Below are 13,827 nucleotides of genomic sequence, written 5' to 3'. Positions count from 1 at the left end.
AGACAGTCTGACTAGTTTAAGAAGACTGGCTGAAGCTCTGCCCAAACAATCGGTGGATGGAAAAGCACCACTTGCTACCAGAGAGGATGATGATGATGAAGTTCCGGATCTTGTGGAGAATTTTGATGAAGCTTCCAAGAATGAAGCAAACTGAATTGAGTCAACTTCTGAAGAACATAAAACTTGAAGAAGTTACCGGGAGCTGCTATTTTATATTATGACTGCTTTTTAAAATTTTGTTCATGGATCTGATAAAATCTAGATCTCTAATATTTTTAAGCCCAAGCCCCTTGGACACTGCAGCTCTTTTCAGTTTTTGCTTATACACAATTCATTCTTTGCAGCTAATTAAGCTGAAGAAGCCTGGGAATAAAGTTTGAAACAAGGTTAATAAAGTTCTTTGCCTAGGAAAAATAAATAAATAAATAAAATGAAGATACTGACAGCTACCTTCCAAGATTGGCAGAAGAATTAAAATTTGGTAATAATGCACTTGAATCACTCAGTGTATTACCTGGCACACAATAGGTGAAAATTAACATTAAGTTCCTTTTCCTTTTTCCTTCTAATCCCACTCAGATGCAGACATAGGAATTAAATAAAAGGAGAAAAACCTATAAACTACATTTATAAAATGCTGGGCATTTACATATTCAGATAAGTAATGCATGCCTATACACAACATAGGCAGAAAATGCCTTCCCAGTCACCTCACTAATGGAACTTAAACTTACAGTTACGATGTAAGTTCCCTAACAATGGCTATCTTCCCTCTACTAGATGGAAGAACAGAAAAACTCACCATAGCAGAAAACTTTTTTATACAAAAACAGATAACTAAAATAAAACTCCAATCCTTACCGTTTGTACACACGGACTGCTCCAGTTTAGCATGTGTTTGTTCTATGTATCGGACATGGAGGTTCTCCTTTCTTCGTAGCCGATTAATGCCAGAAAATGAAAAGGCTGTTATTGGTGAATCTGGAATAACATTTTCCTCAGAGTCAAGATCTGCCACTTGGTGCTGCTGATCATTTCTAGAGGAAGATAATGACAAATGAAAGAAAATTAATTCAACAAATATTTATTAAAACATCCCTAGTATGGACTTACAAAAGAACACAGGTTGTAAAAGATGTAATGCCTTGCATTTTTTTTTTTTTAAGATTTTATTTACTTATTTGACAGAGAGACAGTGAGAAAGGGAACACAAGCAGGGGGAGTGGGAGAGGGAGAAGCAGGCTCCCTACTGAGCAGAGAGCCCATTGCAGGGCTCAATCCCAGGGCCCTGGGATCATGACCTGAGCTGAAGGCAGATGCTTAACTGAGCCACCCAGGTGCACCTAATTCCTTGCATTTAATTAATACAAGGATTAGAGAAGTATTCAAATGATTAGAGTACCAAGCGGGGAATACTCTTGTGAGAAGTGAAGTACAAAGTGTAGTTGGGGTACCTTGAGGTAAAATGAAAAGAACTTCAAATGGCAGAGAAAATGAGCAGAGGATCCACACATTTGAGTAACAGGCATCCAATACTCTGCACCTGGTGTTAGAGAAGGGCAAGCTGGAACTACATGAACAATAGCCTTGATTAAAAGTGTGCATAATTTGGAAAGCAAGAGGAAAAGAGTTAATTAAGGTTTTAGAGCATGGAAGTAATGTGACAATCGAGCAGCAAGACTGCAACACGGACTGGGACAGAAAGAAAGGAAGCAAGGAATCAATTCGGCAGTGGCTACCATGGTCCAGGCAAGAGTTTCTGTGGGTTTGAATTAGAATGTTGAAAATAGCTATGGAAAGAAAGGGGCCAATGTTAAATACTGTGGTAGTTGAATCAACATGACTTGGCAAATGACAAATACAGGGTGATGAATAATACTAACACCGATAACTACCAACATTTGTTGGAGGTTTATATTGCTAGGCATGAAGTTCTACATGATCAGTTTAATTATTACAACTGTATGTGCTATTAATATCACTCTCATTTTACAAATGAGAAAATGAAGATATGGAAGTTAAGTCACTTTCTAAAAAATAAGTAACAGAAGCAGGATCTAAATCCCAGCAGCCAGATTCCCAGGACAGTACTGAGAAGCACTCAATGTGTTATCCTTAGTATAGACATGAGACTAATAACCGACTACAAGTAGGATTCACACTTTGAGTTTCCACCACTGCTTCTACCCAGGCCCCCTTACAATCTACTCTTAACATATAGTCAGAAAAGTTCTACTACAACTTTAGTCATATTGTGTCACTCCTCTGATTAAAACCTGCCATATCTCCCCATTTCACTGAAAACACAAGCCAAAGTCTTTTAAATGATCTAATTGTCCCCCTCCCCCTATTACCTCTCTGATTTATTTTTTTATTATACTCTACTCCACTCATCCTCGCTTCCTGAAGGAAGCCTGCCATAGGTTCCTTGCTCTAGCTCTTCCATCTGCTTGGAATGCTCATCCCCAGATATCACTTAGCTATCTCATTTCCTTCAAGTCCTGGCTGAAGTTTTACTTTCTCATCAGTGCCTACCTTGAACATGCTATTTAAAATTGTAACCTCCTGGAGTGCCTGGGTGGCTCAGTTGGTTGAGCACTGGACTCTTGGTTTTGGCTAAGGTTATGATCTCAGGGTTGTAAGACTGAGCCCCACATTGGCTCTGTGCTCAGCACAGTTTGAGATTCTCTCCCTCTGCCCCTCTTCCTTCCTCATGCTCTCTCTAAAATACATAAAATCTTAAAAAAAAAAAGATTGTAACCTACTTCCCATACCTTAGGTACTCCTGTTCCTTGTTATTCTGCTGTTTACTTTATCTACAGTATTTATGGCTTTCAAACATAGAATATAATTGATTTATCTATTGCTCACCTGCCAGAATGTAAGCTCTAAGATGATAAAGAATCTGGTTGATTGATGCATCAAGTGTCTACGATAGTAGGCACTTGGTACATGCTCAATAAATATTTGTTGAATGAATGAATATGAGAGATTCCCAGATTCCATTAGAAAAGTAAATTTGTGCTGATTTCAGGCATATATTTTTGCCCAACTCAATTCAAGACCAAAGGCACCTAAAGACTGGGTCTGGACTGAATTGTGGTTATTGAGTAAATAGTTAATTAACTTGAGCTCAATTGACTTTCCCATGTGAAATGATTACTGACCTTATTGGCCAATTCTTACCAGTTTGTCAGGCATTTAAGGCTTTATGTGATAAAACCACTCTATCTAATATACTCATTATCAATCTGTAATACTATTTCCAAACAAAAAGCAATGAGAATTTTATAAACTATGACCAACAGCAATTTAAAAAAAATTACAAGATTAATTTTTCCTAACACAGATTTATATCTTAATTTCCTGGATAATATCAACATTACTTGTAGCCTATAATCCTATATTCTATACTGAGGAAAATCTTTAGAGCTAATATCTACTTTTAACTGTCTTATTCTGTAAAAACAGAGTAAGCTAAGGTTATATAAGAAAGCCTTATAAATTAATGGAGTGTGAAATCTATCTGACCTTGCTTTAACTAATAACGTCACAGGCTATCTGCCTATTAGTCATGAAAATTCAACCTGGAACATGAATGAGTCACAAGAAATTGATTTCCCGGCAGAGCAGTGGGGATCACAAAAGGAAAACAAAACAAAAACAAAACCCACCATAAGTAAACAAGTATTGGCTTTTGTCATAAAAGGGAAAAAAAAAACCCAAAACAACTTCCATGTATTAACCAAGTCTCTTCTATAAAGCATTGGGTCTCCCTGATTTTTCAGAAACATTAAAAGTTCATGCTGTAGCTTTAGTTAATTATGCACACTGGTCAACTTTCTTCTACTTTTCTAACAGCACAAGAGTAAAATTTTTTTGATTGTGTGTTTTATTTGTTGGCCTTCCCTTAAATTCCTTTCAAAACAACTTTAGTTGTTTTTTCTCAAGACCTATAAAGATCCAGGGTCTCCCTCTGTAAAGAATCTACAAAAAAGTTTTTAATGTTCAGCTTTTCTTCTCTAAAGAACTTACAGTTAGTTAAAACATAATTTAAACACAATGAGCAGTTATAGTCATCAAGTTTACTTAAACATTCTGATTTCCAAAAAAGGGGAAAAGATCCCTAAATACAAACTAGTGACCTCTTAGAACCTGTATAAGTTTATAATATGAATAATTCAAGTAAGACTACTTTTATTTTTTTATTTTTTTTTTTTAAAGATTTTACTTATTTGAGAGAGAGAATGAGAGAGAGAGAGAGCACAAGAGGGGGTCAGGTCAGAGGGAGAAGCAGACTCCCTGCTGAGCGGGGAGCCCGACGTGGGACTCGATCCCGGGACTCCGGGATCATGACCTGAGCCGAAGGCAGTCGCTTAACCAACTGAGCCACCCAGGCGCCCTCAAGTAAGACTTACTTTTAATTCTGAGGAATGTTTCATTGTATATGTAGCTCTCTCAGGAAGGCATGCGATATCTCTTGATATCATCTCCTGAAGAACGATTATGAAAGAAATATGTAGTAGTATGCCTCAGGGCTCCATCCTCAGTCTGATTTTGCTCAACATTTTATTAATGATTTTGATGAAGGGAACTAATGGAATATTCATCAAATTTGTGGAAGACATAAAGCTCAGAATAAAAGTTAACCTAATACATGGCAGGAAAAAAATCAACATATGAAAGACCCCTAAAGGGTTGGAATAATGGGCCAAATCTAACAAAACAAAATAGAACAGGTTAAATGTGAGATTATAAGCCTCACTGAACTGAATCAAAAGAGACAGAATCCAAACTCTGCCATCTATGCAGGCAGGTAAGCTTTTGAGGATGCTTCAGCACAAAACTACAAGAAAGGGTATACAAACTCTGAAGTGAGGCAGACCTGGGTTCAAATGCTTGGTCTGACACTTATCAGTCATATTGGGTAAGTGAGTTAACCTTTCTGAACCTTAGTTACCTTATCTATAAAGTATGGTACTGTAATTTCCCACTTCCTTTTTGGTAGGAAAGCTCTGAAAAGGAAGTAATATATATAAAGATGTAATTCAATGCCCAGAAAATGGTATTTAATCAATAGTGTTCTTCTTTTAAGATGAAGGAGTAGGCTAAATGGTATAAGGTTTCTTCAACAACCTACTATGAAGCCATGACTCTGAAGTCATGTATTTTTATCTAAAACAACATCTACAAGTAGAGGATAGGAAAGACTCTGACTTCAAGGTTCTAGTCACAGTAAGCCCAACAAGGAACAACCAGAAATATTTATGTGCTGTGACCACATTAATAGAAGTAAAAAGATACAGAAAAGTGGAGATGGTACAGACCACACCTAGAATACAGAGTTCTTTTTTTAAGAGAGAGCGCACACGTGAGCTCAAGTGCGTGCGTGGTGAGGAGGCGTAGAGGGAGAGAAAGAATCTCAAGCAGACTCTCCGCTGACTGCAGAGCCCAACATGGGGCTCGATCTCAGGACCCTGAGATCATGACCTGAGCCGAAATCAAGAGTTGGATGGATGCTTAACCGAATGAGCCACCCAGGAGGTGGCCCTAGAATACTGAGTTCTTAATTAGGATATTGACAAACTAAAACATTAAAGAGAAATGGTCCTTTGAAGTCCTGAAGAAATGCCTCCTGAGGAACAGTTAAAGAACAGAGGATAATTTCCCTAAGGAAGAATAAGACTCAGGAGGGCCCTGACAGTTGTCTTCATGAATGCGAAGTAGAAGAGGGGATAGAACTTGTCCCAGATGCTCCCAGTTGGCAAAATCAGGATCAACAACCTCTAAGTAGACTGATTTCTACACAAACTTAGAAAGAACTTTCTAATAATATCTCACTAAAATTAAACAGGCTTGAGAGATTAAATTTATAGTAGAAGTGTTCAAACAATGGCTATTTGTTAAAGAAGTTATACATGGAATTCAGTTTGGAAAAGAGTGAAAATGAAATGAATCTTACAGTCCCTTGAGTGTATGGACTGCTACACGGAATTCAGTTTGGAAAAGAGTGAAAATGAAATGAATCTTACAGTCCCTTGAGTGTATGGACTGCTTTGATCTTCACTGATCCAGTACATCCACTTCCCAAAACAGAAAGAGTCATGACATCAACACTTAGCTTATTTATTGCTTTCTGTGACTGGCAGAGTTGAATATATGTATATGTATACACACACATTTTTAAAAAACTTTGTAACAATTTTTTTCTGAATTCATTTCTTACTATAGTGTCACTAAATAACTGTCCTACTATATAAGTTACCTGTAATCAAAACCAGCTGAGGTCAGAATTATTGCATTTAACAAGCAGAGGTATAAGTCAAATGTTTTTTCTAAAGTTCAGAGGAATTTCAGGCACTAATAGCATGTTACAGTGGTTTAGGTAGTCAAAGAAAAGATAATACTTGCCATTTTTTTAAACTGCCAAGCAAAAGTAAATGTTTAAGGAGAGCAAGCTAGAAAAGAGGTGGCTTATGAGAACAACTATCTTAAATTTTAGAAGAGAACTTAAAGACACACTAGATAAGCCCCTACACTGTTTTGATTCAGACACGTCTGAAATAAAAGATGCATACTTTGAAGCACATCTATATGGTTAATCTTTATTGTAATTTCAAACTTGAGCTTTTATTTCTTTTCTAAAATACCAGCAAGCTTTAACAGAAAAATTTGTGACTTTTAGAACACTAAAAATAAACTAGAATTAGTTTGAATGAATTCGAATTCATATTTCACAGAGCAAATGACATTATCCAGCTTCCATTCCTTTTATGTGCCTTGTTTTGGAGGCATTCACCTCACTAAGCCTGTATCAATCTCTACATGCTCATTATCTTGTTTATCTTTGGTATTCATAAATATCAAGGCTGAGATGTTCAGAATACCATAGGCTACATGTAAATCACTTTACAAAACATTAATTAATGCAGGTCAACAATCACTTCTCTGAAATCTTTGGAACCGGATGTGATTCGGAATTCAGATTTTTTTAACATGAAGAGTAACACGGAGCATATACAGCTTATTACATAATAGCTCCAGCGGAGCCCGAGGCATCATCCTGTAGTCAAGTACATTGCCATCTTTACAGCAAAGCATAGGAATGCTCACATGAGATGGGATCGATAAGGACCATATAAATAGCATCCTGTGAGTTGAAGTGAGGTTAGGTTGTAAATACCATTTAAAAAAAAAACAACTTTTGGGCTTTAGAATCATATATAAGAGATTGTGGATGTATGTTCTAGCCTTACCTCAACATGCAACAGGAGTAAAACTGCAAAGAGTTGACACTTTCATAATCTCAGTCTGATCCTATAGCCTGCTTTCCTTGTCTATCATCCCCCCTCAAAAATTCCTTCGCTAATATTCAGTGGACTGATAACATGGGAGGAATATCAAAATCCTATTGGATAGACACTACTTAAAAGTATATACCGTTAAGGATCTTAATTCCACCTGTAAGATGTGTTTATACATAATAAGACAATAACTATTCTAAGCCATAATAATGTGTCACACCTGCATAGTTTACCAAAGTTTTTGTAGATGTCCACTCAAATGCAATAGAATCTTTAAGAGCTCTATGACACCATTAAGACTATCCTGAATCCTAACTCTTAAAAAAATATTTCATAAGCAAGGGGAACTAAGAACTGGCCATATCTCAGCTCTGTGACAGTCAGACCACATCCAGAAAAACAGATTTTTTTTGAGATACTGTTGAATAATGGAAAAAACAGAGGCCTTTAAGTCAAAAGATAGGGGTCAGAGTGATAGACTTATTACCCTACTAGCTGTGAGACGATAGCATGTTATTTGACTTTTGTGAACTCTGGCTTCCTTGTCTATAAATGCAGAGGTAATAAAAACCACCTTGAAGAATCATAGGGAGGATTAGATATAATAAACATAATGCACAAAGAAGAGTAACAGGTATACAGAACACAAGTTATTATTATTATTTTTAAAGATTTTATTTATTTGACAGAGAGAGAGAGAGATCACAAGCCAGGGGGTTGGGGGCAGAGGGAGAGGGAGAAGCAGGCTCCCAGCCGAGCAGGAAGCCCAATGCAGGGCTCAATCCCAGGACACTGGGATCATGACCTGAGCCTAACGCAGACACTTAACCGACTGAGGCACCCAGGCACCCCTGTTATTTTTATTCTTTATGAGAAATAGGGGGGGGGGGAGAGGAACAGAAAAATGAAGTTCTTCAGGCCTGAAAAGTGTGTAAGAGGAAAAACTTATTGATTGCTTTTATGAAGCTTTTGGGTCAGGGCTGAAAAGGTAACAAAACTCAAATATTTATTTAAAATATAAGTATTTCAGGGGCGCCTAGGTGCCTCAGTCAGTTGAGTGTCCGACTCTTGGTTTTGGCTCAGGTCATGGTCTTAGGGTCGTGAGATTGGGCCCCACTTTGGGGTCCCCGCAAATCCCCCTCCCCCCCGCTCATGCTCTTTTTCTCAAATAAATAAATCTTTAAAAAAATAAAATATATTTCAAATAAATTATAAAAATTAAAATGTTTTACATGAAAATGTTTTTTCTTTATGTATACATTAACCTAATAGATACATATATACTCTTCATGTATACTCCCAAAACACAAAGTAATTTTCTTTATATTATTGCAGAAAACTGTACCATTTTTTAAAATGAAACATGCAACTCTTAATATCCTCAGTTTGTATAGCTAAGTGTAATAAAGGAAGAGAAGTTGAGGGAAAATATTCAATTTTCTGTTGCAATTAAGGAAAGATACTTACTCAATTTTCTGCTGCAGCTGTTCAGAAAGTTTTTTATTTTCTTCCTGGAGAGTATTCTTTTCGTTCACTTAAACATAATAGGAAAAAGAAGCACATATTGTAGCTATATTAACATGTATGGTAGGCTTTTTCAATAATATCAATAATTATGGAGAAATTAGGGTTTCTAATTCTAAGTCATAATGTTAGAGTTAATGCTACTATGCAAGACTAATCTGTTACTAGGTCGTGATTACTACATCTCATATTGTGCTAGTTCATGTAACTGATTAACTGGTAATTTTATTTTATGCTTGTGGGCAAAAAAAGAAAAAGTACCTCATATACTGGGGAGTACAGTTAATTATTCATACTAAGGTCAAAAGAGCATTCCATCTGTTACTCAGTCCTGCTAATTTCAAATACCATTTTAGTAAAAGACATTTATCTTGAAATAAATCTGATAATAAAAGTAAAATAACACTGAATAGCAGTGTAATTTTTATAACATAAGCACATTTAAGTCAAATTTTCTTCCTTAGTCATACTGTTTCATAATTATGGTATCGGTAATTTAAATATATCCACTGAAATAGTCTTTGTTTGAATCTACCTTGACTAAATTTTCCTGTCTGTGTTTATTTAATTTAGAAATCAGAAACTCAATTTTGGGCTACAATTTCTACTTCAGTCAACACAAAATTATTATAAATCGTTAGTATGATGTCACTGGTTAAGCATGTACTTCACCAGGAGGAATATCTAAGAGATCACAGTAAATAGGACTAATCTCTATAAAAGAAAGTCAATCATATTCTAAAAATTTGTTAATAATTTAGTGGTTTATATATCTAAACATATTTTCCTTCGTTGAGTAAATAAAATTTTTTTGGCTATCTATAACATATGAAGTTACTAAACTAGCTCCTATGGAGGATCTTAAAAAAATTAAGATAGGGACAGTGATCTAAAAAAAAGTGCAGCCTAATGAGAGACCAGATATTACATAAACATGTTCTATACAATTGAAAGTGAGAAGGGCATTACAGAGGTACAGAACTAAAGGAAATTCAAGGAGGAAAAGGTTACTTTGGGCTCTTGAGATGAGGAAAGGATTCATCAAAGAGAGGACAAATGAAGCGGACAGAGAGGTTTTGTTTTTGTTTTTTTCTAAGATTTATTTATTTATTTGAAAGAGAGAGTGTGTGAGTGGAGGGGAGGGGCAGAGGGAGAGAATCTCAAGCAGATTCCCCGCTGAGCAGGGAGCCTGACATGGGGCTCCATCTCATGACCCTGAGATCATGACCTGAACTGAAATGAAGAGTGGGATGCTTAACTGACTGAGCCACCCAGGTGCCCCCTGGATGGAGAGTGCTTTGCAGAGAATTAATGGAACAAAGTTAGAAAGAAAGATTGGGTATAATAAGAGGTAGGAAGCCTTCAAAACCAGGTTAAGAAATCTGAACTTCATTTTAAAAGATTACCAGGTGTCATTTTTCATAGATGAATGATGGGAAAATTGATACCAAAGTGAGAAAAACCAAGCCTAATCCAAAGTGAGGAAAAAAAAGCACTGACAAGTCAGGTGATCATTAAAATAAGAAATGAATATCTGGACTAATGTGGAGGGTACAGAAATAGGAAGTGAGGACAGGCAGAAGAGCTGTTATAGAGGCAGAATCAGTAGTTATTTGGCAATTCATCCCCTGTACGGGTGAAAGAAGTCAAAGATGACCTTAAATCACTAATGAAGATGGTTTTACCTGACTCTTCCTCTCCAAATCCCAATGACATGACAAAAAGCAACTCTAAAAATAAGTTAACTGCAATACTGAAAAGCCAGAATGGGTGCCACTAGCAGATAGGAACCATGAAAAATTCACAAATGGTTTAAAAATAGATAGGCTCAGACTGATGGTAAAATCTAACCAAAGGAAGGGCCTTAAAAAAAAGTGAGCTTTTCCAGCAGAACGTCATGTTAATTCCGGTACAGGCAGAATTCCAGAAGTTGCTGAATGAGCAAATAAAGCTAATAGCTGCCCTTAGGCTAATGTCATGAGACTAGATTTCCAGAAGTTTTAACATTGGGGAGTCCATTAATAAATACTGAGACAAGGAGATCAGGCAGTGCTGCTCTCAATTAACTTACAGTAAGTGCCTGAAGACAAACTATCCATATACCCTACAAAAAATCTCTCAGGTCAAGTTTCCTTCTCTCCCACCTTCTGCCATTGAAGTAGGGCTCCTATAAATCAGAACCTGTATTCACTATTAGCAAAGCAGGGATTCTTCCTCGAGCTAAGGAAATAAGGTTGCATTTAACAAAAGTATCAATTTAGAGACATCTACAATTATAATTAAGAGTCAACAAACACATAAAAGACTTAAAAAACAAGATTATTTATTTTTTAAGATTTTATTTATTTATTTGAGAAAGAGAGAATGAGAGACAGGGAGCACAAGAGGGAAGAGGGAGAAGCAGACTCCCTGCTGAGCAGGGAGCCCGATGCGGGACTCGATCCCGGGACTCCAGGATCATGACCTGAGCCAAAGGCAGTCGTTTAACCAACTGAGCCACCCAGGCGCCCAAAAACAAGATTTTTTAAAAAGAATTAAAAACTGGGGCTCTTGGGTGGCTCAGTCAGTTGAGCATCCGACTCTTGGTTTCAGCTCAGGTCATGATCTCAGGGTCGTGGGATCAAGCCCTGTGCTCAGCACGGAGTCTGCTTGAGATTCTCTCTCCCCTCTTCCTCTGCCCCCCACCCCACCCCGCTCTCTCTCTCTCTGTGAAATAAATAAATCTTTAAAAAAGGAATTAAAAACTAGTAATAAAAAAATTAACCTCTGGATAAGTAGTTTTAATATAGGAAACAAAAGATATCTGATAACATCTTCAGATTTCAAAGGCTGATAGGTTCATTAAAAACAAGCAACAGGAAGGGGCGCCTGGGTGGCTCAGTCGTTAAGCGTCTGCCTTCGGCTCAGGTCATGATCCCAGGGTCCTGGGATTGAGCCCGGCATCGGGCTCCCTGTCAGTGGGAAGCCTGCTTCTCCCTCTCCCACTCCCCCTGCTTGTGTTCCTTCTCTCGCTGTGTCTCTCTCTGTCAAATAAATAAATAAAATCTTAAGAAAACAAAACAAACAAAAGGTGGCCATGAAAGAACAAAGGTCATAATCATTAAAAGCATAATAAATGGGATGAAAACAGACTAAATGTAAATGAAGACAAAATTAATAACTACGTGACTCCCAGAATTCAGCATAAGAGAATAAAGTTACAAAGTATAAAGAAAAATTAGACAGAATGGGAGGACCTGGCATCTTGTTAATCTGAGTTCCAGAGAAGAAACAGAGAGAATGGAGAGGGACACTTAACAGAAAAAACAACAAACAACAAAACAGAAAAAACCTTCTGGACTAAGTAAACACTTTAGGGTAGATGAATGAATTAGATATCCTAACAATAATCTTATGATAAAACAACTAGAACCTGCATAAAAACATAATTTTTACTGAACTGCTGAGCTCACAGGAAGAGAAATCCAAGGGACTCCCACACCACCACCACAATCATCAACAAAAGCAAAATAAAACTGTGAGCTAAAACCGGAGCAGATGCTGGTTATCAGCCCTGGTGGAGGGACTGAACCTGAGATTTCCAGTTTAAGCCCAAACTCCTGGAAAGGAGCCAAAGTAAACCTCATCTTTACCACTAGAGTCAGCAGAAAATTACTCCTATATGGATTTCCAAGTATTTCAGATAACAGAAATATCTTATATAGTAATGAAATGTTTAAAGATTTAAAAGATGGAGGGGCGCCTGGGTGACTCAGTTGGTTGAGCGACTGCCTTCGGCTCAGGTCATGATCCTGGAGTCCCTGGATCGAGTCCCGCATAGGGCTCCCTGCTCAGCAGGGAGTCTGCTTCTCCCTCTGACCCTCCCCCCCTCTCATGTGCTCTCCCTCTCACTCTCTCTCTCAAATAAATAAAATCTTTAAATAAAATAAAATCCTATGGGTCTATTATACTCAAAAAAAGAAAGCCCCACTTTCATCAAAAACAAAATGAAACCACACACACACACACACACACACACACACACAACCTATTTGTCACCACTTCAGATAACTATTACAGAAGACCTTACTCTGAAAACTAGCAATTAAAGGGAGAAAATTAAGATGTACCATGCCTTTCTAGTAGGAACTATATTCCAAGGTAGCCAACAGTCCCGACTGATAAGGGTAAAATCCTGTTTACAGAAGAATGCAGCTAATAAATGTAGAAAGAACAGAAATGAAAATTTAGCATTTTATAATCTCTAAATAATTAATTCAGGCAAGGCTCACTAATAGGTGTGAAAATCATTACAGAAAGACTGAAAGAGAATTGCAATTTTTGCAAGATTTAATAGTATCACACATATCCATCCCCCCACTCGGATTATTTGGTGGAGAAAATATAACTCTCTAATAAAGAAATGTGGCCATCACCTTAACCCAGTGATCAATCTTAGAATCCCTAAGAGTGGAATAACCTGATAATATCGGTCTCCTGATATGATGCAACATGAGGTAGACAGTGTAAGCTATGAAGTCCTGCTGTCAAAAATGTTTAATCTAAACCTAATCAAGCCTTCAGATCCAGTATTTATTTTATAGGAAATAAAGGAACAAGATAAAATGTTAAAAAAAAATCCAGAAGGTGGCAAAATTTTAGGAAAATGACCCTACTTCAAGAAGCCAATGTCATGAGGGCGCCTGGGTGGCTCAGTCAGTTAAGCGTCTGCCTTGGGCTTGGGTCATAATCCCAATGGAGCCCTGCATTGGGCTCCCTGCTTGGTGGGTTGTCTGCTTTTCCCTCTTCTTCTGCCCCTCCCCGCTCCCCCTGCTCTCTTTCTCGCTTGTGCTCTCTCTCTCAAGTAAATAAATAAATCTTAAAAAAAAAAAAAAAAAAAGGGAAGCCAATGTCATGAAAGAAAAAGATAGGAAAGGGAAATATTCCAGATTTAAAAAAGATAAATGCAACGTGTATGAGGGTTCTTTACTATTCTCCCTACCTTTCTGCATTTTTAAAA

At 37.2% G+C, this 13,827-nt stretch overlaps 1 protein-coding gene across 7 annotated transcripts in view; it reads right to left on the bottom strand.

Moving 5' to 3' along the window:
* RBBP8 (RB binding protein 8, endonuclease) overlaps positions 1–13,827 on the bottom strand; it is a 109,085-nt gene that overhangs the window by 34,384 nt on the left and 60,874 nt on the right. For all 7 annotated transcript variants that reach the window (XM_027576634.2, XM_027576636.2, XM_027576631.2 and 4 more), the window contains 2 exons: positions 8,772–8,838; positions 862–1,037 (listed from right to left, as the gene is read on the bottom strand). In XM_027576634.2, coding sequence (XP_027432435.2) covers positions 862–1,037; positions 8,772–8,838 — 243 coding nt within the window. The remainder of the gene's footprint in view (positions 1–861; positions 1,038–8,771; positions 8,839–13,827) is intronic.

This window comes from Zalophus californianus, chromosome 14 (assembly GCF_009762305.2).
Source record: "Zalophus californianus isolate mZalCal1 chromosome 14, mZalCal1.pri.v2, whole genome shotgun sequence".
NCBI lineage: Eukaryota > Metazoa > Chordata > Mammalia > Carnivora > Otariidae > Zalophus > Zalophus californianus.
Note: the sequence above shows the minus strand (reverse complement) of the source record. Positions and strands in the feature narration are given on the sequence as shown.